The sequence below is a fragment of the Nerophis lumbriciformis genome, linkage group LG34 (assembly GCF_033978685.3).
Source record: "Nerophis lumbriciformis linkage group LG34, RoL_Nlum_v2.1, whole genome shotgun sequence".
Classification (NCBI taxonomy): Eukaryota; Metazoa; Chordata; class Actinopteri; order Syngnathiformes; family Syngnathidae; genus Nerophis; species Nerophis lumbriciformis.
The window spans coordinates 2,472,521-2,494,201 of record NC_084581.2 but is presented as its reverse complement, the minus strand read 5'-3'; the positions used below and the strand labels follow the sequence as shown (position 1 = coordinate 2,494,201).

General features: G+C 42.2%; 1 protein-coding gene across 1 annotated transcript; it reads right to left on the bottom strand.

Annotated features, from left to right (window-relative positions):
* Positions 1–8,638: 8,638 nt before the first annotated feature.
* On the bottom strand, positions 8,639–10,285 carry LOC133576423 (claudin-20-like). The gene is made up of 2 exons (XM_061929627.1): positions 10,032–10,285; positions 8,639–9,816 (listed from the first exon to the last, which is right to left on the bottom strand). Exon 2 carries the CDS (start codon positions 9,750–9,752, stop codon positions 9,000–9,002), a length of 753 nt encoding a protein of 250 aa, XP_061785611.1. The 5' UTR covers positions 9,753–9,816; positions 10,032–10,285; the 3' UTR covers positions 8,639–8,999.
* Between the last annotated feature and the right edge of the window lie 11,396 nt (positions 10,286–21,681).

Here is a 21,681-nt window from a genome sequence, read left to right as displayed (position 1 = left end):
TAAACCTAGAGATACCTTCTGTTTGGAAAGTAATGGTCTGCCTTTTAAGGATAAATCTCTTTGCAGCCATTGGTCAAATCTTGTCTTGTTTTTTTCTACAATTGGAGTAAAGTTCAAAACCGATCTAGAACTCTGATTTTTAGTAACAATTATTCATAGGTAATTAATACTCACCTTAATTGGAATTTTACATATAGACAGCATTTCACATCTTTTCACAGCCATTAGTTCACACTTCCATCCATCCATTTTCTACCGCTTGTCCCTTTTTGGGGTCGCTGGAGCCTATCTCAGCTCCATTTAAATGGAGACCAGAAGCCAAAGAGAATACACAAATCACATCTAAGGCAAGAGGAATTTGAGAAGAGTCCTTCAAAAAGAGTGTGGTGTTGTCAGCCAGTTGGCTGAAGTTATTTCTCTGTCTAATATGGAGATCCCTTTTAAATGACTAGTTTTTACATGAACGGATAACAATTGGGTGGCTAACAAAAATAAATATGGAAAAATAGGACAGCCTTGCCGTATCTCATGTTTTAAGTCCAACCTTGGAGATGTACCTTTTATTTTTGTTTAACTTTTTTGAGCTATTACCATTACAGTACAAAGTCTTAATTGTTTTGAAGAAAAAATAGCCAAAGCCAAATTAGTCAAGTGTCTTGAAGATAAATTCATGTTAGATCAAATCAAAAGCTTTGTAGAAGTCCAAGAAAAGAAGGAAGCCTTCATCATTAATGACCTCTGGGTAATCCAGTATGTCCAGTACAAGCCTGATATTATTCGATATGTGCCTCCCTCTCATAAATCCTGACTGTGTATCGTCAATTATGTCCTCCAGAACCAGTTTTAAACTGATAAAAGCTACAATCTTATAGTCATTGTTTAGAAGGATAATTGGATGCCAATTATCAATGACTAGCAAATCTTTGTTTGGTTTGGGTATAAGGGTAAGGTAGTGTTAAAGTTGGAGGAAGGACACCTTTATCATAACTTTTACAGAATACTTCTCGTAAGATGGGAGCGAGCTCCTCTGAAAATATTTTATAGAATACAGATGTAATACCATCCACCCCAGGAGATTTGTTATATTTGAAGCTATTAATTGAGACAGATTGGACGGTGACAGAATTCTTGGTCAGCTGTGCTGATTGATTTAGTTTTAGTTAAGGTATCCATAAACGAAACAGCATCACTTTCATGGTATTGACTATTGTATAATTTTTTGTGAAATTGAGAAGAATTATTTGCAATCTGGTTTGCATCATTGCAAACCATATAGTTTATGACGGCGTGGCGCAGTGGAAGAATGGCCGTGCGTGACCCGAGGGTCCCTGGTTCAATCCCCACTTAGTACCAACCTCGTCATGTCCGTTGTGTCCTGAGCAAGACACTTCACCCTTGCTCCTGATGGGTGCTGGTTAGCGCCTTGCATGGCAGCTCCCGCCATCAGTGTGTGAATGTGTGTGTGAATGGGTAAATGTGGAAGTAGTGTCAAAGCGCTTTGAGTACCTTGAAGGTAGAAAAGCGCTATACAAGTACAACCCATTTATCATTTATTTATCTTCAGTTGATCAATGGTGCTATTTTGAGCCTGCAATTTTTCTAATCGAAAGAAATACGCAGAATTTTGTTCACCTTCCGCCAACCATTGTCTCCTAGATCTTACAAAGGCTCCTTCTGCTTTTGATGGATACCTTTTGTCTAATCTACTTTGATTTTCTAAGAGCCTTTCTTTTTCTTCTGCTGACCTATTATCTGGACATATAGACGATAATGCCGTAATGATGGAAAGCACATTTTCTTTCTCAGATTGCTTTTTCTCAGCTAGATTACTGCAATATTTTCTAATAAATTTACCTACCTCATATTTAAGGAGTTCCCAATTACTACCATAAATATTTTGGGTCTTGGCTTTATTCCCCCCAAAATGTATTAGTTCTTTAATCCTCATTTTAACTGCTTCATTACATAAAACCAAACTATTGAGTTTCCATTATGAGTTATTTGGACAATTGTGAAACTGATGTAGAGATATGTGAATCTGTATAGCCTTATGATCAGCCAAATAAGTGGAGATAATTTTAGCAGTAACATTGTCTTGCATTGCATTAGAAATTAACTACATGTCTATTCTGGATTTTCTTGAGCTTGAATTATTGGACCTGGTAAAAGATGTCTTATCAGGATTTTTAGATCTCCAGGCATCAATTACACCAAGCCTTTGCATTAGTAGTTTTAGATTTGAGCTGACACTATTTTGAGAAGCTGGTGGTCATCTATCAAGTGAATTGTCGAGGACAGTGTTGAAATCACCTCCTACAAGTATACAGTATAAGCATTTGGAAATTTGGCAAGCCAATGTAGAATCCTATTTTACACCTCACTAAATAAAATATTATTGTCAGGCACTGAGTTATATCCATAAATGTTAACAACTATAAAGTTAGTTTTCTGAATGTCAAAAACCTGGCAAATATAATGATCATTTTTATCATAGTCACTATGATGCAATAAAACCCCTGTCATATTGTTTATAAGTGTGCCAACTCCACCAGAATGCTGTGATGCATGAGAGCAATATATCTCATTACCCCATTGAGATCTCCAAAACTTTACATCATCATACATACTATGTGTCTCCTGTAGAAAACATAAATCTGTTTTACATTGTTTTAAGAAATAAAAATAAAGCTTTGCGCTTCAAGTTCTGCCTTAACCCCCTGGCGTTGAGAGAAACTATAGATAAAGACAAGGTTAAACAAAATGAATTAGAAAATGCTTTGCGTTTAGCAATTAGATGCTAGGGGAACAACATCATATTAATATTCAAAAGGGGCAAAAACTGGCTCGTTGTAACTCCATCTATCCATCCATCCATCCATCCATCCATCCTCTTAACAAAATAAAGTCAGGAGTAAGTTCATGTCTGAAAGGTGTATCTTCAGACAGGACACAGGATTTCTTTTTTGTCAATAAATGCTCGACCACCTACAAAGTAGACAATTGTCCCTGCCTTGCGAGCTTCATCCACCAGTGGCCATAACTTCATTCTTGCTTCTTTGTCGTCTTTACAGAGATCCTCGGCGAAGAGAAATTCTTTGTAGCGGCCCAGACTGCAGCTCTGTGCACCCGGGAGGAAAACTGCAGTAAAACACACCTGTTACCTTTTGGCTTCTTCACTCCAACGCGGTGCACGGTGTCTCTAACATTTGGGAGCCGTTCAGCAGCAGAGCCTGGCAAACTCGGATAACCTCTTCACGTACATGTCTGTCCTCCACATGCTCGGCCACACCATGCAGTCTCAGGTTCCATCGCCTTGAATATCTCTCCATCTCGGTGATGCGTTCTTGAAGTTCACTGATTAGTTTCTTATCCCCCTCCACAGCCAGTTCCAGTCCAGAAACTCTCCCCATAACCTCGTTCACTTGTTTGCAGACTTGTTCCACTTTAACTCTCACGCTGGCAATCTGAGTGGTGTTGGCCTGGATCAACTTCTTCAGCTTGTCTGAGCTGGCGTTTAGCGACAATGTCGCTATTGTCCATTCCATCTTTTTCTTTTTTGGTGGGAGGCTTCTCCGGTGTTACTGGCAGGGAAGGAAAGTCTTCTTCATTCATGAGACACATTTTCATGCTGTCCTCACCGATGTAACAGTCATGGCAGTTCTCAATTAGCAGGTTTGAGGCCCCGGTTGTAGCGTTTTCCGCCTTTTCCTCGCCACACCTTTTCTTTTCCAGCCAGAAGACGACGACGTAGTTCAAAGGAACAGCCTCCAAAGTCCAACCAAATGAAGCACAAAAAGAACTAGAGACTATAGGGAAACGTAGGTTTCTTTTCAAACATACACGAGCCATTTTCGCAAGTTTATATTCTTTTTAGATGCTGCTCCCGCAGGTAAGACCGTTCACGGCGCCATCTTGGATCCACTCTATTGTCACTCTATGCTTTTCGTAAATGTTCTTCCACTGATGTCACGCAACAGTGGACAAGACGGGAGGTCATGGAAGCTTCTAGCATGATTATTTTAAAGAGGTAATTAGCTCTCATGTCCTCATGTTGACAGATTCTTGACAGTTGACATCTTTTCAGCCCAACAAAAAGCCAGTTATGCATTCGCGTAGTTTAGCATAGCAGCAGGCTAATGTTCTTAGTTGTTTCACACTGAAATGCAGTTGAGTTAACGTGGCTAAATGAGCAGTTATAAATAACAAACAATTGCTGGGTTGCAATCATGTGACCGAGAGGCACTTCCGGCTTTCAAGCGAAGGTCTAGAGTCCCATTACGCTACTGTTTATTTACTTGCATCACTACGGATTTGGGCATATTTTGAAAGGCAAATATATATAGGCAACCATGAAAAAATTATTTAAAATGGGATGAGGTGGATTTTTACACTCTTAAGAAAAATATTTTTTAACATTTAATACATTTATCATCACCAATAGTTCCCGCTCGCTACGACCTCACTTGATTTGACACTCACGGTATTTAGAGAAGAAAAGATAGGAGGCACATCATGTCTTTACATCCGAGGGGTCCAAAAAATGAAGCATTAATCCGTGAAAGACAAAGTTGGACTTTTTCGTGCATTGCTAAGTAACATTTGACTGACATAAGAGTACCGGGCTGCTGTGATCGTGACACTAATGACAAAAAGGATATTGTTTGCAGTTCATTTACTGCTACAAACATTAGTCTGTCATCTACAATTCATGTCTGCAGTTGTTTTTATGACGTAAAGTTCATATTTTGTCTAATTATTTAGCTATAAATGTACTTGTTGTTCAGCAATGTTTGCAACAATATCAAGATTCAGTATATGCTGTTGAGCCTACGAGAGATGTAATCATCTAATTTATCAATACTATTAAGGATATTTTGTTGATGCCAACAAATACCACTAAAGACGTTATAATGTAGTGATCCTTGTTGAATAAAGCACTTGGCTTTCCTGCACAACAACAACAACAACTAAGCTTTTAGTTTATGTTATGAAAAGTGACAATGAAAATGTGGTGGATTGGACCAACAATCACAATATTTATTACTAGGATTTGACGTTAGTTTATTTGCACAACCGTAGTTATATTTAGGCATAGGAACCACAAAATAACACAAACTAATGTGATCGCTTGTCCTTTTCTTATGTTTAGTTCTGCTCTCAAACACAATAAACTCGATTGCATCACAGAAAGTTTCACAGACAAATCAAATGTTCAAAAAACCATTTTACAAAATGATCGATGCAGACACAACCATGGTCCGATTGTATTCCTCAAGATGAAAGAGGTATTTTAAAAGAGCCATTTCCTTTGACGCACTTTCCTTTATTCCATGACTTTATTAATTTTATGAACCACTTTTTTCAGGATCCTTTGAAAGCTCTTTCCAGTCTCTCTATTTGAATGATTGGAACACCCAAGAACAGAACAGCAATACAGCGTTTTCTGTTCAAACTCCACACTCACTCTTACTTTGTTTTAATGCAACGCTCATGCGGCTTGACCTTCCTGTTAATTAAGCCGCGAAGAAGAAAAACGGATGTGACGTTATTGCTGGGTTGTATATGGCGTCATGTCTGTTTTTCTTTTTCACGACTTAATTCACTTGATGGTCAAGCAGCTTGAGCGTAGCATTAAAACAAAGTGAGAGTGAGTGTAGAGTTTGAGCAAAAAATGCTGTACTGCTGTTCTGTTCTTGGGTGTTCCAATCGTTCAAATAGAGAGATAGGAAAGAGCTTTCATAAAGTCAGACAGAAGAGGGTCATAAAGTTAAAGTCATGGAATAAACGTAAACAAAAGTGCGTGGAAGGAAATGGCTCTTAAAATATCACTTTCATCATCTTGTGGAATACTGCAGTGATCACTTTGTAAAATGTTTTTTTGAACATTTGATTTGTTTGAGAACATTTCTGTGATCCAAACAAGTTTATTCTCTTCTATATTAGTAGTGTTTGAGAGCAGAACTCTACATGAGAAAAGGACAAGAGATCGCATTAGTTTTTTGTTCTTTTGTGGTCGCTAAGCCTCAATATAACTACAAAGACCTGGTTATGCAAATAAACTCACGTCATGTTAAGTCCTAGAAATAAATACTGTGATTGTTGCTGCGATTCACCATATTTTAGTCTATTTTCATAACAGAAACTAACAGCTCAGTTGTTGTTGTGCAGGAAAGCCAAGTGCTTTATTCGACACGGATGACCACATTGTAGTGCCTTCATTAGCTTAACGAAAATATTCTTAATAGTATTGATAAATTAGATCAGGGGTCGCCAAACTTTTTGACTCGGGGGCTGCATTGGGTTAAAACAATTTGGCCGGAGGCCGGGCCTCGCACACTAATTCACTGCAAGAGCATGCACTTGCCGCGCGCTCGCCCGACACTCCGGCACAAGCGCAATGTTGTCACGTTATCGATGGGAAAATGCATTTATAGACAATATGATTTGCCTGAGCCGCTAGGAGACACTGAGAGTAACAAGCGGTAGAAAGTGGATTAAAAAGGACAGATTAAAAAAAAAAAAAAGACAAATTGAAAAAAAAAAAATAATAATTGAAAAAAAATAAAAAATAAAAAATAAATAAATATATATATATATATATTTTTTTTTTCATCTTCGTGACTGCGTGGGTTCCCTCCAGGTACTCCGGCTTCCTCCCACCTCCAAAGACATGCACCTGGGCATAGGTTGATTGGCAACACTAAATTGACCCTAGTGTGTGAATGTGAGTGTGAATGTTGTCTGTCTATCTGTGTTGGCCCTGCGATGAGGTGGCGACTTGTCCAGGGTGTAACCCGCCTTCCGCCAGGATGCAGCTGAGATAGGCTCCAGCACCCCCCGCGACCCCAAAAGGGACAAGCGGTAGAAAATGGATGGATGGACTTCCTGCAGCCTGGATTTTGGACGCTGGCGGGCCGTATCTGGCCCGCGGGTTGTAGTTTGGGGACCTCTGAATTACATGAATAAATCTCTCATAGGCTCAACAGCATTTACTGAATCTTGATATCGCTAGCAAACATTACTGAACACCAGTGACATATAGCGAAATAATGAGACAAAATATGAACTTCACACCATAAAAACAACTGCAGACATGAATTGTAGATGTCAGACTAATATTTGTAGCAGGAAATCAACTGCAAACAAAGGTATCCTTTTTCTCATTCGCATTATGATCGCAGCAACACGCCACTTATGTCAATCAAATATGTTACCTAGAGATGCACGAATAAGTCCAACATCATCTTTCACTGATTATTGCTTAATTCCATCCCATTTATTTATTTTTTTTATTTTTTATGATCGCTTATATACTTGCCTCTCAACCTTTCAAAATACAGCTAAATCGCACTGATTCAGGTAAATAAACAGTGGCGTGGGCTCTCGAGCATTGCCTGAAACCAGGAAGTGCCCAGATGTTCCTCTCGGTCAAATGATTGCAACCCACTTATTTAAACTTAGAATCAGCACCTCCAAATCCGAGTCCATGGTTCTCGCCCGGAAAAGGGTGGAGTGCCATCTCCGGGTTAGGGAGGAGATCTTGCCCCAAGTGGAGGAGTTCAAGTACCTCGGAGTCTTGTTCACGAGTGAGGGAAGAGTGGATCGTGAGATCGACAGGCGGATCGGTGCGGCATCTTCAGTAATGCGGACGCTGTATCGATCCGTTGTGGTGAAGAAGGAGCTGAGCCAGAAGGCAAAGCTCTCGATTTACCGGTCGATCTACGTTCCCATCCTCACCTATGGTCATGAGCTTTGGGTCATGACCGAAAGGACAAGATCACGGGTACAAGCGGCCGAAATGAGTTTCCTCCGCCGGGTGGCGGGGCTCTCCCTTAGAGATAGGGTGAGAAGCTCTGCCATCCGGGGGGAGCTCAAAGTAAAGCCGCTGCTCCTCCATATCGAGAGGAGCCAGATGAGGTGGTTCGGGCATCTGGTCAGGATGCCACCCGAACGCCTCCCTCGGGAGGTGTTTCGGGCACGTCCGACCGGTAGGAGGCCACGGGGAAGACCCAGGACACGTTGGGAAGACTATGTCTCCCAGCTGGCCTGGGAACGCCTCGGGATCCACCGGGAGGAGCTGGACGAAGTGGCTGGGGAGAGGGAAGTCTGGGCTTCCCTGCTTAGGCTGCTGCCCCCGCGACCCGACCTCGGATAAGCGGAAGAAGATGGATGGATGGATGGATGGAAAGCTTCATCTCATCATTAAAATAATAACACACAGTCATTCTAATTATATGAAACATCTTGTTTTGTATTGTTTTATGGACGTAGTGACTGTATCTTACCTGCAGGGGGCAGCACCCAGCTTGAGTTTCAACTGGAGGAAAGTATTCCTCATGGAAGAGAGGTCAATGATTTATTTGCCATCTTTTTGCTGAACTATGACGTCATCACTTTTCAGCGTTTAAAGCAGGTCGTTGATATTGCACAACATAATGACTTTAAAGAGGAAGCACATTCGTTTTCATTGTTAAATTGATCAACAAGATTTTTCTTTCAGCTTTAAACATGTTTGAACATTTATGTGAAATATCTGCACGAGACAAACACGAAAGTAAAAAATTAGCTTTGAAATTGTCGTTTCCTGAGAGACAGCGTGATTGACTGCTCAGCTGAAAAAAAAACGCCCATTCAGACGTCCTCTGGAACATTCACTGATGCTCGTGTGTGTGTGTGTGTGTGTGTGTGTGTGTGTGTGTGTGTGTGTGTGTGTGTGTGTGTGTGTGTGTGAGTGTGTGTGCACAGAGGCGTGTCGGAAGATAATGGAAAGCAAATAGCATCATTAGCGTCCTCCACGCTGCGCCGCCTCGCTGGTGTCCTCCCGGGCCTTCAGGAAAAGACGGAGTGGATGTGGATGTGGATGTGCAGGCTGTGGGATCGGGATGGCTTTCGGGATTGTTGTCATGTCAGGACTGGATAGAAGGCAACTTTAATCGTCTCACACAGTTTTTTGTCTCTGTCATAAAAAACATGAAAGTCCCGGAGGACTTTGGTGTGGGTCAGACGTACTCCTGCAGGGTGTAACTGTCCTTCAGGTCTTTGGGAGACACTTTGGAGAGAAAGACATAGGTCTTCTTCTGTGCTGTCATGTCTGTCATGTCAGTTGTTTTTGGACGGCGCCGCTTCTCTCGGGTCAGAATAAATCTGTCTGGGTCCACAGGGGACGGGTAGTCCAGCTGGACCGATCCTTGCCCCGGACAGGACAGGCAGAAGATAACCCCCCCAGCCAGAAGGAAGCCGGCAGAGACGAAGGTGACGCAGAGCGCCCCCCCCGGCTGGTATTTGCTGCCGTCGGGCAAGTCGGTGCTCAGGAAGGCGGCAACGACCTCCGAGGTGAACCAGGAGGCGGGGCCTATGCAGAGTGCACTGGCCAGGATGAAGCAGGCCCCCGCAGCGATAGCCGTGTGCCCCTTGGCCTGATGGCTTCCCCCCCAGCGAGTGCACTTGAGGCCCAGAGAGGCCAGGCACAGTCCAAAGACCGCCACAATGCAAGACAGGACCATGGCAGCCCTGGTGGTCTGCAGGTAAGGGGGCAGGGACAGGAGGGAGTTCTTCATGGTGCAGCTGAAGACTCCGGCACTGTACCACACGCAGTCCATCCACAGCCCCCGTGTGTGCCACATGGGGGCCACCATGCTGGACCACACCTTGATGCTCACCTGCCAGTTGGGAAGCAGCGTGGCCACGGTGGCACCCACCACGCCCAGTACAGCCAGGGCAAATGCCAGGATCTGCACGGCGGTGGATAGCATGGCTGGTCCTCGGATTCACTTCCTGATCCAGACCGGTCCTGACAGCAGATGATTTCCTCAGCAGCTGGAAGGAGAAGGTAAGAGAGCGTGACAGACGCACAGCTGAGCCTCCCCAGGGGACGGGGGTTGTTGTACTCCATCATGACCATTTAGAGCCGCATCGTCCCCCTCAGGTGCAGACAAACTTGAAAGAGGCGTTTTACATGCAGAAGCTGGGATGTCGCTGCTGCCGTCGTCCCGGCAACCACACAAATGCTTACATCCCGAAAACATTCTCACCTGAAGGTCGGTGATGGCTACTCTTCACGGGACGCCGCTCACATGTCCTGGTCCTGGCTGCGGGCCCTTGGGCAGGGACACTGGAAGAGTTTTTGGTGGAAAGAGTTTATGCGGTCCAATCAGATGACAGGTGGATTTGTGCTTTTTAAAAAGCGTGCGGTTTGCTGATAAAGGCGGCGCTCTTTGTGCGGCTGCAGCAGCAATCAAAGTCAGCGGTCATGTGACCCTCTGCAACATACTGATAACGTCCAGGCCCGCCCACCCGCTCGATGGTGGCGGGACCCTGCAATGGCTGGCTGTGCCCCCCCCCCGGCAGCCCGTTACTACCACGTTATCGCCACACTATTACCGCCCTATCACCGCCCTATCACCGCAGTCCTCCAGCGCCCCCCTCAGCCTCCAAAACTGTCGGACCGCAACGTTACGGACCGCCTTCATCGTTTGAACCCAATGTTTTTCAGCGCTCCCTCGCCGCAGTGATGTCATAATGCACGCCATGTACACACCGCCCCTCTGGTAGAGGCGGAGCTATTTCGGCGCCGACAAGGCCCAAAGACGCCGCAAAGTCATCAAATGTTTTCATGTCAAAAGTCACGCTGGCTGGCTGTGTGTGATTATTATCATGTATTAAATATCAAACGACAAAAAATATAGTCTGGACATGTTTAGAAATCTATAAATTATACAATTCTATATTTTAAACAATACATTTGAATGTAGATATAATACATACATATAGTAAGTTAATGTTTGTTTTATTTTTAACATTTTTTTTTACATCTATTTAATTTGAATTCTTTTTTTAAAATAATTTATTATATTTTTTAAACCTAATTATCAACTTTAAAAGAGACACATTGTATACATAATTTAATTTTACATTATAATTATGTACATGACACCACCAGTGCTTTACACTAAAGATCATTTTAGACCCCTGAAAGCTTTATAAGGACAAAGACTGTCCTGATGTCTTCATGAAAACGATTAGCTTCATTAGTCCCAGCTGACCTTTCACCCCACTATCACTGCCATAATTGTTTAACCATCTGGAACAAATCATCACCCGCCAGGCACCATTAGCAGCCGTGTGTGTGTGTGTGTGTGTGTGTGTGTGTGTGTGTGTGTGTGTGTGTGTGTGTGTGTGTGTGTGTGTGTGTGTGTGTGTATGTATGTGTGTGTGTGTGTGTGTGTGTGTACGTGTGTGTGGCATAAGTCATGTTTTCATGGTCAAACGTATATCTGCATCAAATATTAAGAGAAACACTTTACATTTTAAAACAACCTTAAACAGATCTAAAATTGAAATATCATTTATTTGCTAAATAAACCAATTATAAATATGAGAACTCACCAGCAGACGTGCTCCTCTTCCTACACACCAACAAACAATGTGTGTGTGCGCGTTTGTGTGTTGTGCAGTTCAGCACATTCCTGCTCCACACACACGCTCTCACACATTGTTATATGTAGATCATATACATGGCAAGAATATATTTTCCTTTTCACAGCATCATGTCATTTAAATATCATATTTACGAGAAGAATATATTTTAAATGTTTAACAAAGCCAATGGTAGCCATAACAACTACACACAAAAATAAATGAATACAATATTACAGTCATAACATTCCATTATTAATATATTTGATATTTTTTTCTATGTGTTCGTGACTAAATACTTACTTTGTCTTAGATTTGTCTAAAGCAGGGATGTCTAAGCTTTTTGAACTGAGGGCCGCATACTGAAAAGTCAAAGCATGCAGTGGCCATTTTAATGTTATTGTTTTGTAAAATAATGTTTAAAAACTAACTTTGTGTCATCTTCGTGTTACAATTTACAAAGCGTGTTATTATTAGCTTTTAGTATCAACATGTTTTTTTCCCTTATTACATACTGTAGTCTTTTTAAAGAAAAATTTGTTTTACTTTTTTGTTTGATTTTATCCTGACAATATTGTGTGGGCCAACAAAACTCAAGCTGTGGGTCGCACTTTGGACAGCCCTGGTATAAAGCCTGTCAGCCCAGGGTAATCACAACATCTTAAAAAGTTGTAGTCTGAATTCCGGTAATTTGTAAAGCCTTAAAAAATCCTAAATTCTGTCAAAATCTGGTAAAGAGTCACAAGTACGACCATGAAATGTCTTAAAAATATATTAGAGAAGATCCATATAAAATCTAATCCATTATTATTATTATTATTAAATGTTTACTTGTGAAATGTTACTATTATTACATAAAGTAAACATTTCTCTGTGATGTAATGACTAATAGTACTAATAGTAGTGCACTAGAGCAGCAGTATATCAGCAGTATAACAAATCAAAAGCTGTTATGTTATTTCATACCAAATTATTTATTCCAATAATTTCAGGTCAGCTTGTCAGACATTGTAAACTACTTAGTTTTTTCTCCCAAGTTTATAGAGGTAGGCTTACTGACGTTTAAAAGCTATAAAGGTTGTCTGCTTGCAGGGCTGCACGATTTGGAAACTTGATGTTCGATTGGGATTTAAATTTTTGGGGGGTAAAAACTACAAAAGACAACACAGGGGTGGGAGTTGCTGACATCATCATGTTATTTGCAATGAAATAGGATAATAAAAAGACAAAATAATATATTTAAAGAAAAATATATGTGTCTTTATTAATTATTTATTTATTTCATCAATTTCCCATTACATTATGCCTTTTTGCACTATTTTTCAATGTTTATGTTGTTTTTTGTTTATTTTTTTCTACAATGTCCATAAAATAAGCACTAATGGCCCCTTGGCCACACTTTGAACACCCCTGCTTTACATATTCCAGGAGGGCATAGTCTTGCCAAATGACAAGAGTGTCTCTCGGCTGTGATTTGATTAAAGTTATGATTTAAGTGTTTTAGACATTTTTAAAAAGTTACATCAAAGGGAGCCTATTATGCAAAACCAACTTTTCTTACATCCTGGTACCTGTTTTTGTGTATTTGGGAGCTACATAAGCCTCAAAAATTTTAAATCAAACTATGGAGGCATGATGAAAATAATTTTAAAACAATCCTGCCTTCCTATATACTTCCTTCAAACGAGCCGTTCGGAATTTGCTGTAATTTTGACGTTTTTCCCAGTTGTGACGTCACCGTCACAGTCCATGAAGATATGGTAGAAATTTACCCGAAGTGCTTTTTTGGGGGGGTGGGGGTTTATCCCAACTGCACTCGAGCAGAAGGCAGGGTGCACCCTGGACAAGTTGCCACCTCTTAATCTACGCAAAATTTTGACAAAGAACCAATATTACATGTTATATAGACCACAAGAAAGTGTTTTAAATGTAGAAAAAAATTATAATATGACCCCTTTAAGGCAGTGTTTTTCAACCTTTTTTGAGCCAAGGCACATTTTCTGCGTTGAAAAAATTTGGAGGCACACCACCAGCAGAAATCACTAAAAAAAGAAACTCAGTTGACAGTAAAAAGTCGTTGTCGCAATTGTTGGATATGACTTTAAACCATAACCAAGCATGCATCAATATAGCTCTTGTCTCAAAGTAGGTGTACTGTCACCACCTGTCACATCACGCCCTGACTTATTTGTAGTTTTTTGCTGTTTTCCTGTGTGTAGTGTTTTAGTTCTCGTCATGCGCTCCTATTTTGGTGGCTTTCCCTCTTTTTTTTGGTATTTTCCTGTAGTAGTTTCATGTCTTCCTTTGAGCGATATTTCCCGCATCTACTTTGTTTTAGCAATCAAGAACAGTTGTTTTTATCCTTCTTTGTGGGGACATTGTTGATTGTCATGTCATGTTCGGATGTACATTGTGGACGCTGTCTTTGCTCCGCAGTAAGTCTTTGCTGTCGTCCAGCATTCTGTTTTTGTTTACTTTGTAGCCAGTTCAGTTTTAGTTTCGTTCTGCATAGCCTTCCCTAAGCTTCAATGCCTTTTCTTAGGGGCACTCACCTGTTTGTTTATTTTTGGTTTAAGCATTAGACACCTTTTTACCTTCAAACTGCCTCCCGCTGTTTCCGACATCTACAAAGCAATTAGCAACCGGCTGCCACCTACTGATATGGAAGAGTATTACACGGTTACTCTGCCGAGCTCTAGACAGCACCGACACTCAACAACAACACATCATTTGCAGACTATAATTACTGGTTTGCAAAACATACTTTTTTAACCCAAATAGGTGAATTTAGATAATCACCCACGGCACACCAGACTGTATCTCACGGCACACTAGTGTGACGCGGCACAGTGGTTGAAAAACACTGATTTAAGGAACATCATGTGCAGTGAGTGCCTTTGACGCAAACGCCACTGGCCGCTCAGTCCTCTGCTGCAGTTGAGACAGGGCCGCACCGACTACAGTGTTGGAGGCATCACAGGTCACAAACATGGGGCACTGTAAATAAAAGTGGGAAAGCGCGGGGTAAGAGGTGAGCTGTGAATTAAACAGCAGCTGAGCATGTGGGTCTTCAGTCCCAAGGCGCATCCTGTTTGAAGAGGGCACGGACTGGTGCGGTGGTGTCAGAATAACGGGGAAAGAAGCGCATGTAGGATGCGGTCATGCCCAGGAATGATGAGAGTTGTGCGGGGGAGGAGAACTCGGGGGGCTCAGATCAGCAGCGGTCAGACGGAACCCCACAAACTCAATGGCGGGTGCAGCAAATGCACATTTTTCACCATTCATGGTGGTGTGCGAGAACCTGGAGTACATTGGAGAGGCGGTCATCATGCACAGCAGGCGATGCACCGTGCACTACAATGTCGTCCAAGTACACCACTACACCTGGGATGGCTGCAAAAATTGTGGAAATATTTTTTTGAAAACAGCTAGGGGCCAAAGGGTATGCATGTGTATTGGAACACACTCAAATGAGTCACAAAAGCTGTGAGCTTGCAGCTGTCTGGGTGTAGTGGAATCTGTAAGTAGCTTTGGCGGACGTCCAGTTTGGAGAAAACTGTAGAGCCGTGGAATTTCGCAGACAGTTCTTCTGACGTGGGAAGAGGGTGGGTATTTGTCCGGGATGACCGCACTGTTTGCCTGCTGGAGGTCGATGCAAGGACGCAGGCCACCATCTTTCCTCCGTGCCACCACCAGATTAGAGATCCGGGGTTAGGTGTTGACTCGCTTGATGACGGCCGCGTCCAGCATCTTTTGCAGCTCTGTCGTGATGTCATCACGCAGGGCGACGGGCAGACACTGCAGAGGTTGAATGACAGGGGAAACGGCCGGTTCAATGAGCGGCTGGTGGTTGAAAGCAGTGATGTGGCCTAGCCCGGTGAACAGTGCAGCCATGGCGTAAACACAATCAGTATGTTGGAGCCTGTATTATCTACCCAGCGTGCAGAAGAGGCCAAAGCCCAGGAGGTTAGCACCGTGTCGAGATACTTGGAGGGTGAATGCATGCTGGGAGGGCTCTGGGGCTATAGCGCACGGAGATGGTGGGAGTCATACTTGCCAACCTTGGGACCTCCGATTTCGGGCTTGGTTGGGGGCGTGGTTAAGAGGGGAGGAGTATATTTACAGCTAGAATTCACCAAGTCAAGTATTTCATATATATATGTATATATATATATATATATATATATATATATATATATATATATATATATATATATATACATCCTAAAAATATGCACACAAAACTGTGTTTAGATAATTGATACTTCAAACTTGCATAAATAAATCTTAAGGAATATAACATAACTTGGCTTCCTAGAGCTTCAAAATGTAATAAATAAAATGCTAAAGTTGTTGATAAACAAGCAATTATTTTGATAATTAAATATGGTCATTTTAAATTAATTATTATGATCCTTTAAAATTAATTATTTCAAATATATTTATTTTAATGTATAATTCTATGGCTGGATGTAATAAGGAGTCCGAAAAAATACAAATAAAAATACAATTAATTTTGATGTTTTTAGCAAAATATAGTAAAAATGTATTTAGTTTTCTTTTTTTAAATTAATAAATATATTTATTTTTAGGTAAGATAAACATAATAATACAATTTATCTCTAGTCTGGATGATTTAGTTCTTGTCACCCTGTTGTCCTCACGTCTCTTCCCCAAGGATGGCTCCATGAGCTGGGCAAACGCCTGGAGATGCCCTACGTCAACAACACGGTCGGCGGCCTGTCGGTGCGCAGCTCGTACATCGCCGCCCTCTACTTCACCCTCAGCAGCCTGACCAGCGTCGGCTTTGGCAACGTTTGCGCCAACACGGACGCCGAGAAGAACTTCTCCATCTGCACCATGCTCATCGGCGGTATGCCGGACGCCTCGTATGGAATAACGTGATTGGGCAGGCACGCTGTTTATATCGTGGGAAAGCGGATGTGAAAAAAGGCTGTCCTTACTCAGGTCCGCATGGAGCTGGAGAGGGCGTGGCCTCCAGCTCCGGCTGAAAATCGGTAGAATATTTGTCCCGGGAGGTTTTTGGGAGAGGCGCTGAATTTCGGGAGTCTCCCGGAAAATTCGGGAGGGTTGGCAAGTATAGTGGGAGTGCCCACCATGCCAATTTTAGTCCGTCCATAACCATAGAGCTCCTCTGCTCCTGCTTTAATTGGTTGTCGTGGAGAGAGCCGTCTAACTGTTTATTCATTAAGCAGCAACTTGAAGGCAGCAGTATCCAGCAGCAGCGGCCGGCAGACACTGTCCAGCTCAACAGTACACCACTTGAACGGCTTTGTGTGGGAGCCCACCGAGTGGATGGTGGTGGAGCTTGGCACTTGGGACAGGCAGGACTCAGAATTATCAGGGGTGGGTAGATCAGCACACTTTAGAGAAGTGGTTCATCCTACCAAAGGGCTGGCATGATGGCATCTCTGTCCTGTGGCTGGGCAAGTTGGTGCATGGGTAGAGTGGGCAGAAGAGTCATAATTTCCACACAGCCTGCCTGCGGTAGCGCCCTGATGTCCCATGATGTTCACCTCAAGGTCCATGTGAAGGTAGGGGCTGTCAGGGGGCTCAGCGTCTGGGGTCACTGACTGAGCCAGCGGTGCAAAGTGTGCAGGGGAGGGGTCTAAACAAGTTGGCCGGGATGCTAGATGTGAAGCAGACTCCAGTTAGAAAGCTATTTCTACTGCCTTCGACAATGGCGAGTCGTATGGTGACATCAACAGTTTCTCTTGTAGCTTTGGGAGTGTTGTGCGTTCAGCAAGCTGATCGCAAATTATTTCTTCTTCCAAACGGCCGAGCTTAGCATCGCTAGCATCAGTGAGCCGAATGGTCGCGATAAAAGTCTCAAAAGACGAATGCCAGCGGGACCACGGGATCGGTGGCTTGCCGGGCAGAGCGAGAAAGGGAGACAAAGGAGAAAAAGGAAGCTCCATCCTCGTCGCCAATGTTATATCCAAGGATACACGGACTCGACTGTGTGCTAACACGACTGTTTATTTTGATTTACGACACTTCCAACAAGCGCGGGTCAAACTGTTACAGCGCCACACTTCACAGTTGTAAACACAGCAACACCAGCACACAGCATAGACTGTATGCTACACTTGCCTGTTGTGCGGAATACGAAGTTATTGCTAAACAGCTTGGAGTGCACAAATGCAGCGTGAAAAGGTTTGTGTACACTTTCTTCTTTGCCTGCTTCATTCTCTTCCATCTCCCTCATATTTGTTCTGGAGTCCAAATGAAGTTGGCATTTTCCATTTCCTCTGGCTACCTTCTTAAATAAGTCTCCTCTTCATTCCAGATGTTGCCTATGGTTTTATCGAACAGGATCCGCTTCTGAGTATGTTCAGCACGTTGAGACTGGCGCATGCACGACACAAAGGGTCCCCTATGGCAGCACACACCCACTCGACAGATCTGGTTTTCAATCGCATAATCTAAGTGTGTTAGTCCGACTTTTAGAAAAGCCAAACATGATCAGATTAAGGTGTTTACATGGGTTCTAGAATGCCTCTTTTGAGCCGAATTATTTGAGGAATCAGATTAATTTAGTGCATGGAAACATAGTCCCTTGATGTGTGATTTGAGCACCTTATGTCTATGCAGATTGGTGGCAGTGGAGAGCTCTCTCGCATGAAGGAGGAGCACACCCTCAGAGATGGGCAGAGTAGCCCAAAATTGTACTCAAGTAAGTGTTGAGTTGAGTTGGGTTTGTGTTTATTTTAAACATGCATGCATACAACATGATACATCACAATTTCCAGTTCTCTATTCAACATGTTCGAAAAGGAGTAGGAAGAAGAAGATCTTATTTAATCTTACCCCTTTTCCTTTACATAGCAGTTGCTAAAACTTTTGTTCACTTCCTGTTCTCAGTTTATTCACAATATACTCCATAATAATAACATTAAAAATAAATAAATAATGATTACTGAAGTAAGTTATATTTCACATGGTGAGTTAAATAAGATTATCTAGAAAATGAATGGATGGATGAAATAAATTCAGAATGTTTATCATGGTTCTTCTTCTTTGTACTTTGTTTCTTGAAGTGGATTATATTAATACATTGTTTGATTTATTTGCCTAATTGTGTACAGTTACTTTAGAGCATGGGTGTCAAACTCTGGCCCGCGGGCCAAAATTGGCCCGCCGTGTGATTCCACTTGGCCCTTGAGGCGATATCAAATCAACACTAGAACTGGCCCGCCGATTATATACAGCGGCGGTGCCGCGGTAACGCCGCATTCACCGCTAATTCTCATACTTGCCATACTTGCCAACCCTCCCGAGAGACTCCCAAATTTCAGTGCCCCTCCGAAAATCGTCACGTGCGCTTTTCACCCAGTCCAACGAATGCTGGCACAGTCACATAATATGTACGGCTTCTGCACGCACACACATGTGAATGCAAAGCATACTTGACCAGCAGCAATACAGGTTACACTGAGGATGCCCGTATAAATAACTTTAACACTGTTAGAAATATGCGCCACACTGTGAATCCACACCAAACAAGAATTGTTTCGGGAGAACATCCGCACCGTAACACAATATGAACACAACAAAACAAATACCCAGAATCCCATGCAGCCCTAACTCTTCCGGGCTGCAATATACACCCCCGCTACCACCAAACCCCGTCCCCCTAACCCCGCACACCTCAACCGACGCATGGAGGGGGGGTTGGTGGTAGCGGTGGTGTATATTGCAGCCCGCAAGAGTTAGTGCTGCATGGGATTCTGGGTATTTGTTTTGTTGTGTTTATGTTGTGTTACGGTGCGGATGTTCTCCCGAAATGTGTTTGTCATTCTTGTTTGGTGTAGATTCACAGTGTGGCGCATATTTCTAACAGTGTTAAAGTTATTTATACGGGCACCCTCAGTGTAAACTGTATCGCTGTTGGTCAAGTATGCATTGCATTCACGTGAGTATGCATACAGAAGCCGCACATATCTTGTGACTGGGCCGGCACATTGTTAGAATAGATGAAGAGCGGACGTGACGACAGTTCGTAGAGGAGGTTTAAGGCAGTGCCTTAAAGGCACGCCCCCAAGACTATGACCCGGGTGGACTACGAGATATAATGACTGATGAACACCTTCGTTCGATAATGAAGGTTACCTCAGCTCAAAGCCTGAGCCCCGACATTAATGAACTAGCATCCAAGAAAAGATGTCAAGTATCTGGCTTGGGCACATCAGATTAGATCAGTGTGTTGCAAACTGAGCAGTTTAAAGTCCTGAATGGTTGGTTTATTCATTGTTATTTTATTTTCAAATTTACTAGCCTGTGGAAAAAGTTAATGTTGATATTTACCTCAGAAGGCTGCAAATAGAAAAGAGGCATTCAATTTTTATTTAAATTGTATTTGATATGCCATTGATATTTTTATTATTATTATTATTTTTTGAAGCTCGATTTTGCATGTCACTATAAAGTTATATAAGCCTTGCTTGTTCAATATTCAATGCAAAACTTGTTTGGGTCCCTATTAAAAGGTTAATTTGTTCAACCTTGGCCCGCGGCTTTGTTCAGTTCTAAATTTTGGCCCAATCTGTATTTGAGTTTGACACCCCTGATCTAGAATCTACTCTTTGCAAGTTTAAGACGAAGCAGAAGCAGTCGTCGGCTCAGTGTGTCAACAATAGCAGCGTAAACTACCATTGCATCACATAGCAATAATGGAGATGAGACAACAATAGGCTCGGCAATCAATCAATATCCTTTATTTAAACTGATAAAACCTCATTGAGATTAAAGTCTCTTTTCCAAGAGTGACCTGGCCAAGAGGGCAGCAAAACAAAGTTACAGGAATACAGTACATATAAAGACAACAGAAACAGCAGTAGTCACACAATAAAATTAGAAATAAATTACTCACATATATTAACATAAAAACAATTTCTAAAATCCATCCATCCATTTATATTCTACCGCTTGTCCCTTTCGGAGCCGCGGGGGGTGCTGGAGCCTACCTCATCTGCATTCGGGCGGAAGGCGGTGTACACCCTGGACAAGTCGCCACCTCATCACAGGGCCAACACAGATAGACAGACAACATTCACACTCACATTCACACACTAGGGCCAATTTAGTGTTGCCAATCAACCTATCCCCAGGTGCATGTTTTTGGAGGCGGGAGGAAGCCGGAGTACCCGGAGGGAACCCACGCAGTCACGGGGAGAACAAAATGTTTCAGTAAATACAATTACAATGCCCAATAGAAGCAGTTTCTCGATCCTTTAAAATGGCATGAAATTCCCCCAAAGAGATCAGCTACGGTAACCTCGGATCCTTTTGTAAGTTATTTCATGACCAAGGAGCAGCATATCTTAAAGCTTTTTCTCCAAGATTTGTGTTGGCTCTAGGAACAAACATTCTAAGTATGTCCTACAACCTTAAGCTGTAGCGACTGGAGTCTCTACACATCAAAAAAACACAAATGCGGGGGAACCAGAACCAGAAGTGGTTTATTTATAAAACACAACCATCGAGAAGATCTGCGTACTGATAAAAATGGACAATTTGCCTTTGCATATAAAGTGCAATGGTCGCCACAACTAGTAATAAAACATAATGCACAGATATATACATTATTTTTTCCAAATAATGATGCATTCATAATCTCCATAATCTAGCAAAAGCATAAAAGTGATCGGAATTAAGCGTTTCCGAACTTGTAGAAAAAAACAGGACTTGTTTCTAAAGAAAAATCCCAATTTGATTTTAGGTTTAGCCACAAGTTTTTCCAGTGTGAGATTTAAGAAACACGTTTTCATCAATAACAATCTCCAAGTACTTATATGTGACCATTTCAAGTTCAACCTTATGAGCAGTTAATATTTTTGGAGTGCTCAATGACAATCGTTTGCCATTTGAAAATAACCCCACCTTATATTTTTGTGCATTTAGCACTAGTCTCAACTGAGTCAGCTGGGATTGAACAACATCAAAAGCTGACTGCCGGAGCTCAAAGGTTCGCACAACACTGGGGGATGAACAAGATATGACCACGAACACAGAGATTATTTACATAAATGGAAAACAACAACGGACCTAATATGGAACCCTGCGGTACACCATTTAAAACAGGTAGGAAAGAAGAAGAGTATCCAGCAAACTGGATGCATTGGGTTCTAATGCAAACCACTTTACAGCCTGTGTTTTTTCCCTAATGATATAGTTTACACTATACAGGTTTTTGGTTTTCTTAGTTATATTAAAAAAATATCATCCAATGTGAAAGAGCAGTAA

Excerpts from the sequence above, each read along its gene's own strand:
- LOC133576423 (XM_061929627.1), bottom strand. The coding sequence starts at position 9,752 with ATGCTATCCACCGCCGTGCAGATCCTGGCATTTGCCCTGGCTGTACTG.